We start from the raw sequence: 17,759 nt of genomic DNA on the forward strand, positions 1-17,759 counted from the left end.
TTGAGGTATAGCAACCATAAGAACAGGCGGAGTGCCCTGCCACTTTGCATAATATCTATGAGCACTATGCCTCCTTTATACTGTCAATTGTCCAAAGACTCTTGAATCATATGTCCTGAGAGGGGACAGAAACTGTATTACAAACAGGCTATTAACCTTTTTGGCTGTCAGAAGGAACACACTTTTTGGCATTACAAACCACTGCTTTGCGGCGGTCTGCCGGCACTGCTCTTTACTCCGTGAGGGAGTCGCAGCATACAAACCGCGCGACTCCCTCGCGGAGCAAAAAAGAAGCTCCAAAATGGAGCTTCTTCCTGCGGCGCTGTTATGACGTTGCGAGGCGCCCATGGCGTCCAAGATGTAAACATGGCGGCGGCCATGTGGAACGGCCGCCGCCATTTGTCACAGACTGAGTCCGTGATAGGGAAAGGGGCGTCTAGAAGAGACGCCCCTTTTTTAAAATGGGACGTCCTGAGGACGTCCAAAATGGCAGTCTACAACCTGCCTTTATTAACAATATTGTGTCCCATTTCTGAAAGTTGTGTTCCAGCTCATTCCCACTGCAGCCATGTCTGCAACTAAGACATTTTCTACTGACATAACAAATAAGGTCATTAGCAGAACATAATCTGCAGAACTCATGGAACACCTGTAGGAGACTTTTTCTTCTAAATCCAGTTCTTGCACTATTTCAACAATACAAGCTGAGAAGAGGAAAACACATCACATCTAATATCATGGGGGTATCATGGGTGGGCAGTTGCTGGGGTTGAGGGGCTATATTAGCTTGCCTTCAAGAGCTACCATCTCACCAAGGAAGAGAGATGGGATCTTCTTTCCCATATTGCACTGAGCTTTGGAGGGGTTCACTGTTAATGTGGCACACACATTTGTAGAACTTTGTACATTAAAGGTCTTTTTGTCAGTCACTCAAAGTTGCTTTGGATCCCATATTGAGAGAAAGGTAGAACAAAAATCAAAGAAACGAATAAATAAAGCTATACAGAAATCCAGAAACTAAAAGCTTTCCTACTTTCAGCTACTGCATTTTTATATTGCAAGTTTTATAAGGAACGTATATTTGAAATGTATTGTTTTCTAGTGTCTGTCCTAAGAGGCTCCATTTTAGAGTTTACACAGTTGAAAAGTCTTTCTTTATATATTTTCAGCAAACATATTTTCTAGGTGTCTCACATTTAGCATCAAAAGACAATTCATTAGACTCTAGCAACCATTGCTGTTGTGTGCCTTCAACATAATTTCCACTTTATGGCAACCCTAAATAAAGTGAACCTATCATGGGGTTTTCTTTGCAAGCTTTGTTCAGGAGAGGTTCACTACTTCCTTCCTCTAAGGCTAAGTGAATGTGACCTGTGCCTGGTCTCCCAAAGACCTAGTCCAAGACCCAAAGCACTACACCATGCTGGCTCTCAGAGGAACCATAAAATCATGTTAATTCAACATTACAGAGGAAGTTAATAAGAAATGTAATTTATTTCCCCAAAACGTAGCTAGTGCAGAACAGAGCAACTCACCAGTTGCTAAGAATTGCTTTTTATCACCATGTAACACCTTGCTGATGGAATTACACTGGCTACATATCTGCTACAATACTTGGTTTAAGGTTTGGCAGTAATGTATAAAGACTACAAATTTCAAGTCTCCGCCATCAACCTGCCCAGTTTCTGAATTCATCTGAAGAAGCATTCCTTCTGATCTTGCATAAGCCTTTAATTCATTTGGAGACCACCCAGAACACAGCTTTCAAAGTGCCAGCTTCAGTCCTGTGTGCTTTGCTTCTGGAATCAAATAAAGGCATTTTTACTCAACTAAACCTACCATGACCAAATTACCAGGAACATATATTTCTAATATAATTGTTTTATTATTTTAAATATTTTCAAATTTTGTTCTTGGTATTTTGGTATTTTAACTGTTAATATCCTGCTCAGAATGTTTGTCTTAAATGTACAGTAAGCAGAACAAAGATATGGACCACCATTATCACCAGCACATTTTACGGCAAGAAATAGGCAAACTCACCTACCACAATTCAGAATGAGCTTATTCTTTCTAGAGACTGTCAGAAAAAAGTTCAGCTTTTCCCCAATATCGAACAGGACAGCTACAAGGAGTCTGCCCTCAAACCCCTTTCTATCTGTCCCCCCCTCATCCTAATGTAATTACCTCCCCCCAAAATGTACCTTCCAGCAACACTGCTTCATTAGGTCAGAAGACTTATCAACAGAAAGTTCCTGATGCAAAGCTCTCTGGGAATTGTAGTTTGCCATCATTCTCAGGTTCCATCACTGCTGCTAGGAAGTATATTGCAGTAAGAGAATGAAATTGGGTAGGGCAGCTAGGAATGGCCCAAGTTTATTTATGAGCCTAGATGAAATTCAAAAGGTATTTTGGCTCAGTTTACAAATGCTTTTGCAAACCCCACCCTACTCAAACTGCAAAGCCAAGCAACATAAAGGCTCTGGCATTTGCGGGCAGAGATTCAATCACAAGCCCAACCGAACAACAGTGTGGATGGTGACCAATCCTTTGGAAATTCTTCAGCAAAGGCTAGCTGCGTCTTGCCTCTCTCACACAGGCTTGAATACCCAATATCCAGCTATCTTACCCTCAAATTCATTTACATGTTTGAAAAATTCTGAGCAGTTGTAGACCGAAGGCCAGAGTTACCATTTCTTAATACAGAACTGGTGAAATATGTTCTCTTGAGCCAGGGGAGAGAAAAGAAAAACTCAAACATTTTCGTTTTGTTAAAAAAATACTTTAACAATGAAAATATGAGATTAATTAGACCTTCTGACAACTTCTGCTAGGTGTCTATTAATAGAGTTATGAGAACAATATACAAAATACTGTATTGATTACTTAATTTTTTGAAAGACTGCAATAGTATACTGACTAATGTCCATTAGGGGAGACCACAACTTGGTGGTTCAGCACATGTATTAAAGTGCAGAAAGTGCAAGTTTCTTTTCCTGGTGTATCCACATAAGACTAGACAGACCCCATCTGAAACCCTAGAAACCTACTATTAGTAGATAACGCAGATGAACCAAATGATATAAGGTAATTTTTAATATTAAATATTCAATTTGTGAAATACGTATCGACACTTGTTCGTTTTAGATTTTATATGATAAAACCTGGGAGCAAATTACAAATCTACACATTGACAAAACAATTCTCTATGCCTTTGATAAACCAGCAATTTAAAAGTTCATGAATGAATTTTTTAAACAAGTTTAATTGCAGTCAATCCACTAAATTACTCTGCATGAAGTCTTGAGAGAAGTCCGATGGCTGCAGGTAATCTCAAAACACAAATCTGTTGGACTGCGAGGGTTAATTCAAGCTATGAAAACATTCTATGCATGTTTTGAAAATATTTGCAGCCTACAACAAAACCCACATAAGTCTCGCCAGCTTATTCTAAACCCTGAGAGCAACATGTTACATAACACTTTTCTACTTAGATCTGTGCCAGTATGATAACATGTGTGCTCTCTTGCCCTAAGACTGCTTGTGGCCCAAAAAAAAAAACAAAACCAGCTGTCCCAACTCCTGAAAGGCTACCCTCCTAAAGTTAAAAATATACCAAGGATTTACAAGTTGCTTAAACACTGTAAGCAGTAGTTTCAGTCGCTGCTTCTGGAATGGCTGCCACAATTTATACACAGCTGCAATATCTACAATAATTTTAGATGCACAAGGGGTCAGAAATATCTGACAACACTCCAAGGTTCTACAACAAAAATTAATTAGACATATTTCAAATCAAGTTTACCGAAGTCTTCTTCTTCAATGACCTGGACGTATAAAATGGTAAATCACTGGTAATGTTTGAATTACACTTTAATCTTGCCTGTTCTCCAAAGAGCTCAGAACAGGACATATGGTTCGTTGCTTTACCCTCAAAGCTATCCTAGGAAGTAGATTCAACTGGGAGAGAATGACTCTAAAGCCACCCAGCAGAAATTTGATCCAGGATTTCTCTAGTCTTAGACAGATCATCTGCTTTCAAAAAGGGACATACACACACACTCGCAAGACTCAAATGTGGACATGCTTGTATGGATAGATAGCAAGAGATTCAAAAACATTTATTAACATAACATAACTTTACATCATACTTAAATTTTAATTTATCTTTTGTGACAACCAACGTTAAACACTCCTTAAGACGGTCTTTTATTTATCTGCGCTCTCCATATCAAATCTCCTTCCTTTCAACTGGATTACCAGAAACCTAATGTTTAAATGCTTTCTGCTTTCCATTTGCCCTGATTCTCATCCCACTCACCCATTCCAGGTTCAACATCCAGTATGATATTCTTCAAATACTTTCAAACCGCTGCATCAACAGAAGTATAGTGTCTAGATCAAGGGAAGTAATAGTGCCATGCTATTCTGCTTTGGTCAGCCCCAACCTGGATATACTGTGTCCAATTATGGGCACCACAATTCAAAAAGGACATTGAGAAACTGTAGTGTGTCCAAAGGAGGGCGACTAAAATGTTGAAGGGCCTGGAAACCATGCCCTATAAGGAACAGCTTAGAGACCTCGGGATGTTTAGTCTGGAGAAGAGAAGGTTAAGAGGTGATATGATAGCCCTGTTTAAATACTTGAAGGGAGGGAGCAAGCTTGTTTTCTGCTGCTCCAGAGAACAGGACACAGAACAATGGATGTGAACTGCAGGAAAAGAGATTCCACCTCAACATTAGGAGGACCTTCCTGACAGTAAGGGCTGTTCAACAGTGGAACACACTCCTTCAGAGTGTAGTGGAGTCTCCTTCCTTGGAGGTCTTTAAACAGAGGCTGGATGGTCATCTGTCGAGGATGCTTTCACTGAGAGTTCCTGTATAGCAGGGGGTTGGACTGGATGGCCCTTGTGGTCTCTTCCAACTCTATGATTCTAGAAACACTGTACAAGGGAAACCCTAAATCCTACTAAAATTGGATTAATTTATAGATAGAATTCAAAGATATAGTCGCGTTGGTCTGTAGAATTAGTACACAGAGATCTTGTAGCATCTTCGAGACTAAGTGAACTGCTGCCAATTTTTCTTTAATTTAGTCTCAAAGGTTCTACAAGATCTCTCTACATACTAATTTATAGATAATAATTTAAATATATATATATAAACTAACATGCAGAATTATAGAGAGAAGTTGCACAGTTTTCACAGAAGTGTATACTAGGACTTTAACAGACATCAAAGGGAAGAGCTCCTGTAAAGGTTGCAGGCCCCAACTGTTATGTGACTCTACCACTTGAAGTTAGAGTTAACCATGATCTCTTGCAGAACCCTAGGGTTCCATGGAACCCTTGTGGGTAAATCATACTATATCCTCATCCAATGTAGTAATTTTTCAACTGTACTATCCAAACACCATAGCATTCTGAGATGGCAAAAAGCAGAGGTGAAGCAATCTGAAAACCAACATAAAATGCAAAGTACTAACACTGATCATCTGTTAGAACTTTCTTTGTCATACTTTATGGGGTAAGTATAATAACAAAGCCTCAAGGCTTTTCATATTTTTATTTCAAAAAATCAAAAGGCAATTCAAATGCCATAAGCCATCTCTAATATGAGAATATTCATTCTTCTTTTCTGTTTTGATTCTCGTATGCTCCTTGCATTTTCCTCTTCAAATACAAATACAGCTTCTATGCACAAGGCCACATGAATCCACTTGCAATCTAAAACAGTTCATCTACATCATAACCACCCACAATGCAGTGTGTTAGAACCAGGCTTATACTGTTTCCCCCCCCCCCTCAGAGCTAATTGTGATTTTATTTTCATGTTTACTTCTATCCTCATATATCTCATCTTATGTAATAAGCTATCCCAAGATGGATTAAATACAGCACATGAAATCCAATACAGGAAGGGACAATATGATAATAATAATAATAAGCACCACCCTTCCCTGAGCAGGTGTCCTCTGGATGTGTTGGACTACAATCTCTACCATCCCCAAACTGCATAGCCAGTGGCTATGCTGGTAGGGGATTACAGAGGTTGCAGTTCAGCACATCTATAGTGCACCACTCCTATGGCACCAGGCTGAAAAAGCTTGCTTAAAATACATAGTGCCTTTACACTTGCTAACATACAGAGGGTAATTTTCTAGTGATTCTCTCATACCAAGTATGGGTGATAAACACTGGAATGAGGTCAACATGAACAAACAGCAGAACAGCTGAAGGAGATATTATGTGGCTGTGACTTTCCAGCAGCTACCTCAAGAGAGGAGATTCAAAAAAGCCTCTTTTATAGAGCCAGGACTGCAGCCTCCTAGGAGAAGAAAAGGAAATGGATTCTGTTTACAGGGATGGCTCTTAAGAGAAATTCTGAGGAGGACAATTCTCCAGAGTAAATCTCAGAGATTGTGAAGCTCTTTCAAAGGCATGGGGGCAATCAGCCAGGATTGGCCAGGAGGAAGGTATGGTTTGTGCCTGGCCAAAGTATCCCACTGTATAATGGCCCATTGCTTCCACAATCAAAACTACAGGAGGCAGCAGTCAGTACCAAACCAAATAAAAATGCAATAAATGCAGTCACGCACTTCTACAACAATACCTCCATGTAAACCACATTGCTCCAGATGTAGTATAAAGGTAAAGGTTTCCCCCTTGACATGACTGTCATGTTGTAAATGCACTCGTGTACTTATACAGCAATAACTCCATGTCCACCACATTGCAACAGATGTAGTATGCAAGTGTATATTTCCCTGTCCATGTGAAGACTTGCAGGAATTTAAAAAACAAAAACAAAACAGAAATATGTATGAGTGTAAAAGTATCCACTCTCTGTACAGTATGCTATCTTAAACATGGGAGAAATGTCCAGTGAGAATGATCAGTGAAATCCACATTAATTGCTTTATCAAACAGTACTCCAAATCACTCTACAAAATTGTAAATGTTTGACTGCAAAAACAGCAGTGTAACTAATTTGTCACAACAGCCTTAAAGTACAAAATGGATCAAATCTTGCAGTTTGCAGGAAATGTTGTGCCTAGTCACCTGTTGACAGTTTTTACTGCTAACAAATAGTTTTAAGTCTATTATAAAAGTATTAATTTGAGCTCTTCTTCTGGCGACACAGTTCATTTATTTCTATGATCACAATGAGGCCTACATAACATTTACAAGCTTTCTGTCAGCCATTCCTTTCATTTACTACCAGGTTGATGATTTTTATTCCTTGCCTACTGCCGTACAGGAGAAAGTATACTTAGGTATCAATAATGAAACAGCTTACATCTATCAAATAAAAAACATACATCACCAAATATATATATATATATATATATATATATATACACACACACACACACACACACACCATATTTTAGCTGTTGACATGATTTACCCATATATTTTGGCAGAAAATAATATTCTAACACCTTGGCTAAGGAAGATGTGTGAAGCAGCTTTTAATGTTGAAATTAACTTATTATAATCAAGAACTTAGTTATCCACTGAATGGAGTTAAAAAACAGGTCTTATTCATTCATTCATGAATGGAAGCATTAGCAAAAACATTTTTACTTTTAATTTAAACATGCGTTTGTTACTAGGGTTTGCTGTCTTAGATTAGATGTGCACTTTGAAATAATAAAAGGGTTTTTAAAAAGCTACATGAAAACTGAGCTCTCTTTCATTGTTGAATATATACAAATAAGGATCCTTTCTGAGCAACAAATATATATACACGTGTGTGCTTATGCACATGTGCATAAAGACACCAGATACTACCTGATCCCGAAAGCTAAGCAGGATTAGCTCTGTTCAGTACCTGGATGAGGGACCACCACTGAATATCAGGTGCTGTAGGCTGCATATCAGAGGAAGGAACTGGCAAAACACTTGAGTAGTCATTGCCTAAAAACACCTTATGAAAGTCATGGGGTTGCAGTAAGTCAACAGGCGACTATTATTACACAATTATTCCAATTATCTACTAATTGATGTGGCATAAGCAGCAATTAGGAAAGGATCAGACTCCGCAAACAGATAATTCTAAGAGGGACAAACACCAACCCATTAACACTCACCAAACACAAAATGCCCAGAAACAATATATGGGAAATGGCCCTCAGGGCTGACATTCAAGGAGATAAGCAGCAAACTAAGAATGCGCAGTTGTCATTGCTTTTACATATCAAGATTTCTCAATGGATAACTCACTCCTGAAACCTGGGGACAAGATTTAACTGACCAGTGGCAAGGCTATCTCCAACTTGTTTGTTGAAATGCTGTGTAAACATTAACACGTGCCTCTATATAAATTAGCTAAATGGCTTCCCTCTTGTTTATAATAAACCAATGATAGAGTTCCTGGTTTTAAGCAAGAAAGTCCAGTACTTACTGTCAATACAGAGTAGCAATTTGCGATGGTGTCACAAAACAACCGCTGAATGACATCAATTTTAAACAATTTCCTTTCCCTGGATAAAAGCTGGGCTGAAGCTGTTCAGAACAAAACAAGCTTGTGCTAACTCAGCCCTCAAAACAAAAAACCAGGCTTTGAAAAGAAGAGACTGGGAGGACACAGATGGCCAAGACAGGAAAAGTTGATTTGCAATTACAACTCCCAGAATCCCCTCAAACACAGCAAAACCAGGGGATCTATGGGCATGCGAGTTATAGTCCAAAAGTAACTTTTCCAGGCTGCTGCAAGACCCAGAAGCCAGTTGATCTGACATATTTAAATAGGTAACCAATCTTGTTTTGACCTTGGAGCTATGGGATATTAATACTCCGATGCATATTCCTTGCCATGGGTTCACACTACTGATCAGGGAAAAATAAAACCTGAGTTGTGGGTCTGTTTGAGAGGAAGAAGGAAAACAGTTTATCCGTGTCCATTATTACTCATGCTATTATTCCACCCTTGCAATATGGGGGGGGGGGGAAAAGGAGCCATCCTACCTCTTGTCTCAAAGAAACCTCAGAGGACTAAGAGCCTTTGTATGCTCCCTCACTCCCAAAGAAAGCATTCTCTGTGTTAGAATCTATAACAGTCCTCTCTGTGACCACAAGATTGCAAGCTTATGAACTCCAAAAAGCCTGGGTGAGTGAGGAAAGAAGAAGTGATACCATAGGAAATATTATTTACAGGCCAAAGTTCACTACTCCTCCCATTCTTGCTTCTAACCACTGGGATTTTTGTTCTGTGGCTTCAAGCAGTTTCTGTCTTATGGTGACATTATCATGAGTTTTTCTTGGCATGTTTCTTGTCGGCCATTGAAAATCCTCTGAGGCTGAGAGGGAGTGACTTGCCCATAGTTTTGCAGTGGGTTTCAAAGGCCAAGCTGGGATTCAAATCCTATACTCCGCAGTCATAGTCCAATGCTCAAAACGACAACACCACACTGGAAGCCAAAGTACCACATCTACAAGTTTAAGGGATGTAAACTGAATGTTCTGGACTCAACGGGAAATTCTCTTCTGTTTTTTGTGGGAGAGAGGTAAAATCTCAAGACAAGTAATCCAGGAGACCACCCCCCCCCCCAAATTCCCTTTCTCTGCAGTTTTGTATACAGCAAGGCCATGGAATACAAAAAGCAGCAAACCCTGCCACTACCACCATCCTGAATGCATTCTCAGCAGGAGGTCAGAGTACAGCCTCTCCCAGATTCTTGACTGTCTGGTCAACTCTTAAAATGAAGATAAATATGAGAAAGGGCCTGCCTTCCCCAACTGCCTTCTTATCCTCCAGGGGCAAATATCCAAAATTGGCACTTCTTTCCCCAAATATCAAGGAATGGGAAAGGGGGGGGGGGGTTATGAATGGCCAATGTGTTGTGGAAGAAAAAGTTACAGCACCCCTCTCCCACTCATTCACAACACAAGAGGAGGAAACTGCCAGGAGATATTGCAATGGTGTACCTCTATGCCAGAGACTGTCTGCCCCCACTGTGGAAACTCAAGAGCCAATAGATGTATTCCGCATTAAGGTGGAAGAAAGTTGGATTTCAAATCAGAAAAGCAAACCGTAGGATAGTACTTTCAGATACCCTTTAGATTAGACCAAGCAGAAATCAGGAGCTGAAACTGCACGCCAGCGTTAGAATAAACGCAGCCTCCGAAGCTCCTGCAATGCTTAAATGATTTTTACAATTTCCTGCCAAAAATTGTCCCCCCAAAACCTAAACCAGCTGCAAATATAGCGGTTTGCTTCTTCCACCCGCCTCAGAGCCTCCCCTCGTCCCACATTTAAAATAAAAAGAACAGCCAATGATCAGCCAGAACAAGAGACCAGAAGTAATGTGGTATCACTTCCGGTGCATCCAACAATGTAGTTTTTAGGTGGGGGGGGGGGGGGGGGGGACAGGGCAAAAAAACGATCCCTACCTCCTCTGCAATTGCCCACTCCTAGTTTACAATCTTCCTTAGTAATCATGACACACATGCTGTGTTTCTGGGTTACATTCACCTGCTTTGAACTTTCCTGAAAGCCGAGCTCTCTTTATTCCACACACCAACTTAAATTTATGCAGTCCTTTTACGCTTGCAGTAGCTTAAGCAAAGCCTTATACTGTGAAGATGGAGCATATCAACCCACTACACTAATAAAAAGCAGCTTACCAAATATGGTCACTAAAACCCAATGGCAAAGGTCCTGACTAAGGAATGCTATATGCTTCCTTAAGAGAGGAAATAATATTTGAACAAAGAGTTTTTGCATGTGCTAAAAATGGTTTCAAATTCCTAGTACCTGTATAAGTTGCTTAGAGGGCCATCTGGGCCTGTAAAGCAAGCTAGAAATATATACATTAAAAAAAACCTTCAGATTTTTTTATTCCTGCTTTTAGAAGTATTCATCTTCAACAAAACCTGTAAGCCAAGCTTATAACTCATTGGCTCAAAATGAAGGCAAGTTTAGAGCTATACAATTTAACCCCTGCCCATGCCACCACTGACATTAGGAACAAAGTTTGCAGTGAACTGAACAACCAGCAACATGTAATCTCATATGACATTGAACACTTGTCCCTCACCCCCATAAAAAGAGAGATGAAACCTTAGCCAGATTATCCCGTTTGAAACAGAACTAAAGGCTTTAGATCCCTAAAAAAATTCGTTACCTATTATCCCTTGTCTCCAGTGCAACGCAAACCATGCTGTTTGTATGAAGTTCTCTACAGGAAAAGGGATTCCAGCTCAACATTAGGAGGAACTTCCTGACAGTAAGGGCTGTTTGACAATGGAATATGTAATCTTGGAGAGTGAGTCTCCATCTTTGGAGGTCTTTAAACTGAGGCTGGATGGCCATCTGTCAGGGATGCTTTGGTTGAGAGTTCCTGTATGGCAGAAGGGGGTTGGACTGGATGGCCCTTCTTGGGGTCTCTTCCAACTCTATGGTTCTATAACAAATCTATGTTGTTACTCTATTTTTGGATGCAAGAGACCAGCAGGTCTACCCTATCTAAATGGTATGTGGCTCCTCTGGAATTTTCTAAACCAGTGGTTCCCAACTTTTGTTTCTTATGGGTTCAGATCCCTTCCTTTCTTAGGGGTTCAGATCCCAGAAGGCCCAGCCAACTCACCCAACATTCAGGAATTTTGGATGCTGAAGTCCAGAACAACTGGAGGACCAAAGGTTGAGAACCACTGTTATAAACAGAGGATAAAGATCTTGGGAGCCTAAAGCTGGTCATGGCAACTCTTACATGACAACAGCTGAAGAGAAGTGCAATACAGCAACATCCCAGGAGCCCACACGTTTTGCATTTTCACCCTGACTGGAGACCACATGAATCGCTGCTGCAATCAGCTCTGGCCAAAGGTTCCCAACAACAACCTCCCATTCACCTCACCCTTTCTGAGCAAACAATAGAAACGAGCGCCAGGAACAAGAGCTGCAAAAAAAGGGGGGGTTGGTGGAAGAGGGTAGGGCAAATAGATACAAAGAGGGGAGAGCAATAGAGGAAAAGCTAAAGCATAGAACCCTAGGCTTGTAGAGAGATTAATAACATTAAACAGAGCTTTCTTGTCCTTAACAAAAGAACAAAGAGATAGTGAAATGCTAACAGGGAACAGAACTCTAGAGTTGGAAGAGACTCCAAGGGCCATCCAGTCCAATCCCTGTCATGCAGGAACTCACAATCAAAACACTCCTGACAGAGGGCCATCTTTAACCACCTCCAAAGGAGGAAGGAGACTCCACTACTCTCTGAGGGAGTTTGTTCCACTGTCGGACAGTCCCTCCTAATGTTGAGGTGGAATCTCTTTTGCATCCATTGATCCATGTCCTGCTCTTGAAAGAGCAGAAAACAAGCTTGCTTCATCCTCTATACCATGTCCCTTCAAATATTTAAATATGAGTATCAGGTCACCCTTTAGCCTTCCCCAGACTAACATATCCAGCTAAGTTAGCCACTCCTCACAGGGCTTGGTGGTTTCCACACCCTTCGCCATTTTAGTCGCCCTCCTCTGGACACGCTCCAGCTTCTCAATATCCCTTTTGAATTGTGGTGCCCAGAACTAGAGACAGTATTTCAAGTGAGGTTTGACCAAAGAAGAATAGAGTGGTGTGGCTACATCCCTCGATCGATCGAGGCACCAGACAGCCGAGAATCACACTGTTGACTCATGTTCAGCTTGTGGCCTATTAAGACTTCTAGATCCTTTGATATGTACTGTTGTCAAGTCGGATAGCAATCATCCTATATCTATGCACTTTTTTCCCTACCTAAACGTAGTACCTTATATTTCTTACTGCTGAAATTCACTGCGTTCCTTTCACTGCTTAAGGAAAGAAGGAAAGTTGGAAAAAAGAAGCCACCTGCAGCATCACATTGGGAAGGAAGGAAGGAATCTGAAGCATCACATTATGGAAGGAAGGATGGAAGGAAGGGAACTGCCTGCAGCATCACATTGATGAAAGATGGAAGCAAGGAAGAAAGCCACCTGCAGCATCACTTACCTGACAAAGGGAGGGAAGGAAGGAAGGAAGGAAGGAAAGAAGTCACTTGAAGCATCACATTGTGGAGGGAGGGAGAGGGGGGGAAGAAGGCCACCTACAGCATCATTTAGCAGAAGGAAGGAAGGGAAGGAAGGAAGAAGAAAGGAAGGAAGGAAGTCACCTACAGCATTATTTTGCTGAAGAGAGAAAGGGAGGAAGGAATGAAGAAAAGAGAGGAAGAAGAAGAGAAGGAAGGAAAGAAGCCACCTACAGCATTATTTAGCTGAAGGAAGGAAGGAAAAATAGATAGATAGATAGATAGATAGATAGATAGATAGATAGATAGATAGACAGACAGACAGACAGCCACCTACATCATCACTTAGTTGAAGGAACAAAGGAAAGAAGAACGGAAAGAAAGAAGGAAGGAAGCCACCTACAGCATTATTTAGCTGAAGGAAGGAAGGAAAAATAGATAGATAGATAGATAGATAGATAGATAGATAGCCACCTACATCATCACTTAGTTGAAGGAACAAAGGAAAGAAGAACGGAAAGAAAGAAGGAAGGAAGCCACCTACAGCATTATTTAGCTGAAGGAAGGAAGGAAAAATAGATAGATAGATAGATAGATAGATAGATAGATAGCCACCTACATCATCACTTAGTTGAAGGAACAAAGGAAAGAAGAACGGAAAGAAAGAAGGAAGGAAGCCACCTACAGCATTATTTAGCTGAAGGAAGGAAGGAAAAATAGATAGATAGATAGATAGATAGATAGATAGATAGCCACCTACATCATCACTTAGTTGAAGGAACAAAGGAAAGAAGAATGGAAAGAAAGAAGGAAGGAAGCCACCTACAGCATTATTTAGCTGAAGGAAGGAAGGAAAAATAGATAGATAGATAGATAGATAGATAGATAGATAGCCACCTACATCATCACTTAGTTGAAGGAACAAAGGAAAGAAGAATGGAAAGAAAGAAGGAAGGAAGCCACCTACAGCATTATTTAGCTGAAGGAAGGAAGGAAAAATAGATAGATAGATAGATAGATAGATAGATAGATAGCCACCTACATCATCACTTAGTTGAAGGAACAAAGGAAAGAAGAACGGAAAGAAAGAAGGAAGGAAGCCACCTACAGCATTATTTAGCTGAAGGAAGGAAGGAAAAATAGATAGATAGATAGATAGATAGATAGATAGATAGATAGATAGCCACCTACATCATCACTTAGTTGAAGGAACAAAGGAAAGAAGAACGGAAAGAAAGAAGGAAGGAAGCCACCTACAGCATTATTTAGCTGAAGGAAGGAAGGAAAAATAGATAGATAGATAGATAGATAGATAGATAGATAGATAGATAGCCACCTACATCATCACTTAGTTGAAGGAACAAAGGAAAGAAGAATGGAAAGAAAGAAGGAAGGAAGCCATCTACAGCATCATTTACCCGAAGGAAGGAGGGAAGGAAGGAAAGAAGGAAGGAAAGAAGGAAGAAAGGAAACTGCCTGCAGCATCACAGGAAGGAAGTTGGCTGGAGGATCCCATTGAGAGGGAGAGAAAGGGAGGCAGAGAAAGGGGCCTGAGAGGGAGCCAGGGGAGAGGCTGCCTGGGGGAGGCCTGGCCCTTGGAGCCCCTTCTTTCTTTCTTTCTTTCTTTCTCTCCTTCCCTCTCTCTCTCTCTGGCCGAGCGCGTGCCCGAGCCCTTCCCTCCGGGAGCGCGCACCTGGATGACCTCGTTGACCTCCCGGATGCACTCCACCATGTGCTGCAGGATCTGCTCGGCCGTCAGGACCTCGTAGCGGTAGTCCTCCTCCTGGTCGTGGCCCAGCCCCCCGCCGCCTCCTCCTCCTCCGGAGCCCGGCCCGCCTAGGCCGCTGCCTCCCAGGCCTCCTCCTCCTCCGCCGCCTCCTCCTCCTCCTCCTCCGCCGCCTCCGGGCCCGAGTCCCCCGGTCTCTCCGCCGAGGAGTCCGTCCCGCTCCCCGCCCAGGCCGGGCTCCACCAGCTCCACGTCGCCCAGGTCCAGGTTGCCGTCGTCGGGGTCGTCGTCGGGGTCGTCGTCCTCCTCCTCGTCCTCCTCGGCGCCGCTGTCCTCGCTGCACTCCTCGTCCTCGTCGAACTCGTAGTTGTAGCCCTCGTCCGAGTCCATGGCGGCGGCGGCGGTGGTCCTGAGGCGAGGCTCCGGCGGAGGCGGCGGCGGTGGTGCGGCGGAGGCGTGGGCCCGGGCCCGGGGGGCCGCCGGGGGCTCGGGTGGCGCTTGAGGCGGGACTCGAAGGCTCCTCTGCGGCCGCCTCCCTTCGGCGGACCGATCACAAAACCCCGCCGCTGTTCCTCACAGGCGCCGCTGAGCCAACAAAGGGACGCGTCTGGCCCGCTCCGTCACCTACGCGCACGCGCACGCAGGGCGCAACCCCGTGACGTCACCGCGGCGCCGAAAAGAGAGGCGCGGGGGAGGAGCTACAGCAAGCCCCGCCCCGTTTTTCTCCTTCCTGAGCGCGACTGCCTCTCGGCGGCCATCTTGAGTGTGGCCGAAAGGAGGATCTGGGAACAATAGCCCGCCTCGCGGCGGCCATTTTCTCGAACGCCCAGGCACGCTTTCTCCAAGCGCCTCTCCGCCTTTTTCTCGCAGAAGGGAGTGGCAGGGTTCCGCCATGTTGGGTGTGGCAAAGAGCTGGGCTGCAATACAGTGTTTAGTTTGATGATAAGGATTGAGGGAGACAGAAGAGGGGGGAGTTGTTGTTGTTGTTGTTTTTAATGGTTGCAAATTCTAAACTCTTTTAAAATATATTTTAAAGGTTATACATTATATATACATATGTGTGTGTGTTATATATTATATATACATATACATATATTTCACATATAATATACATATATATTCATATATAATATACATATATTTTCAAGGTTGCCATATACACATTTAGTGTGTTTTTGGGTGTAGAGATGTGAGTTTCTTCACAGAAGAGGTTTGCCATTGACTTCCTCTGAGGCTGAGAGAGTGTGACTCATTGCCCAAGGTCGCCCAGTGGGTTCCCATTGTGACCTGGGATTCGAACCCTGGTCTCACGAGTCGTAGCCCAACGCTCAGAACCGCTGCGCCACGTTGGCCCCTATGTGTGTGTGTGTGTGTGTGTATACACACACACATGTAATCTGTTTGTAGCCATTTATAGGTATGTGAAGTCGAAGGCTTTCGCAGCCAGCGTCCAAATTAATATGTGAATCACTTCCTCTGTTAGGAAAATACAGTAATCGGAGACAGATGACTGAGGAAACAAGTCTTCCATTCATTCTGTCCATATCATCTAGAACTGCCCATATTACACCGGTTCTAAAACCTCTCCAATGGCTGCCTATCAGTTTCTGGACAAGGTGCAAGGTGCTGGTTCTAACCTTTAAAGCCCTGCATGGCTTGGGTCCTTACTTGCGGGTGCGCATCCTTCCATACAATCCTCCCCACACACTTCAGTCCAATGGAAAGAATGTGCTGCAACCTAAGAAGACCAGACTTTCAGAGGACCGCTCCCAGGCTCTGGAACAACCTGCCGGACGAGATCCGCCATATTACCACCTTGGAAGCTTTTAAAAAGGCTATTAAGACGGATCTCTTCCCAGACTAGGTTAGATCCATCAGACTTGCCTCCCCCCCTCTATTGATACCTCTGTTGTACCGATATCAAAATTGATTGATAACATCACCCCGTCCCCCTTCCTCTAGAGGAAGATTCATTTCTTGCGCTAATCTGCCTGAAATTTTAATCTATTCCTATTGTGTAGTTTTAAATTTTTTGATATTTAACCTTTTTTTATAGGTTGATCACTGTTTTTATCACTGAGGGGGGAGGGTTGGGGGTTTGGGGTTTGGGGGTTTTTAAATTGTAATTTTTAATTGCTTGATGTTTTATTTATACTGTTGGAATCTGCTTTGATTCCTTTGTGAAAAAGAGGAATACAAATAATAATTATTACTATTATTACAGTATGTAAAGATCTCCAAAAATTTCAGGTTCACCATTTGGAATGACTTCTATTTTATTATATTATTATTATTATATTTTAACTCACTGTCTGTTTTATTTTATCTAATGCTACTGTCTTGATTACATGAAAATATATATATATATATATATATATATATTATTTTAATTAATATTTCTACACCACCCCTACATCTTCAAGGATCAAGTGTTATTTTAAAATATTGTAATAAACAGAACCCATTACACTCTTTTTACAAAGCCACATGTGACAGTGTATATGCAGATATATTATAATAATAATAATAATAATAATAATAATGATTTATTTCTAGCCCGCCCAATCACGAAGAATCCGGGCAGGTTATAACAGTAAAATACATCAAGTTACAATAGAGTTTTTTTTTAAAAGATCAAACCCTCATATAGCATTTTAATAAATATTCCTGCTACCTGGGAAATGACTGCAGTGTCACATTTGACAACACAATGTGACTCTGGAGACTAAAATGTCCCAACTTGGGCCCTTTCCATGCTTCACAATTACAGTAGTATGGTTACACTTTGATTGCTGCGGCTGAATCCTATAGTGTCCAGGGATTTCTATTTTCAGAAGGTATTTGAGTTTTGGTTTTGGTTTTTGCTGCAGTGGCTCACAAAATTACAAATCCCAAGAGTCCATAGACCACAGTCATGGCAGTGAAATTGGTAGCCAGCTCTGACATATAAGGGTTAAGTAGGGCTCTAAGAAGCTGCCTTGGACTGAGTCAGATCATTGGTCTACCTAGCTGACTTTCATTATTATTATTATTATTATTATTATT

The 17,759-nt window shown here is 41.9% G+C and overlaps 1 protein-coding gene across 2 annotated transcripts in view; it reads right to left on the minus strand.

Moving 5' to 3' along the window:
- The window catches only part of ARIH1 (ariadne RBR E3 ubiquitin protein ligase 1), a 45,129-nt gene extending 29,786 nt beyond the window's left edge, over positions 1-15,343 (minus strand). For both annotated transcript variants that reach the window (XM_089538728.1, XM_089538726.1), the window contains exon 1: positions 14,682-15,343. In XM_089538728.1, coding sequence (XP_089394854.1) covers positions 14,682-15,104 — 423 coding nt within the window. In that variant the 5' untranslated portion in view covers positions 15,105-15,343. The remainder of the gene's footprint in view (positions 1-14,681) is intronic.
- Positions 15,344-17,759: the final 2,416 nt, after the last annotated feature.

The sequence above is a fragment of the Sceloporus occidentalis genome, unplaced genomic scaffold, assembly GCF_023333645.1.
Source record: "Sceloporus occidentalis isolate IW3139 unplaced genomic scaffold, rSceOcc1.0.p SCAF_9, whole genome shotgun sequence".
Classification (NCBI taxonomy): domain Eukaryota; kingdom Metazoa; phylum Chordata; class Lepidosauria; order Squamata; family Phrynosomatidae; genus Sceloporus; species Sceloporus occidentalis.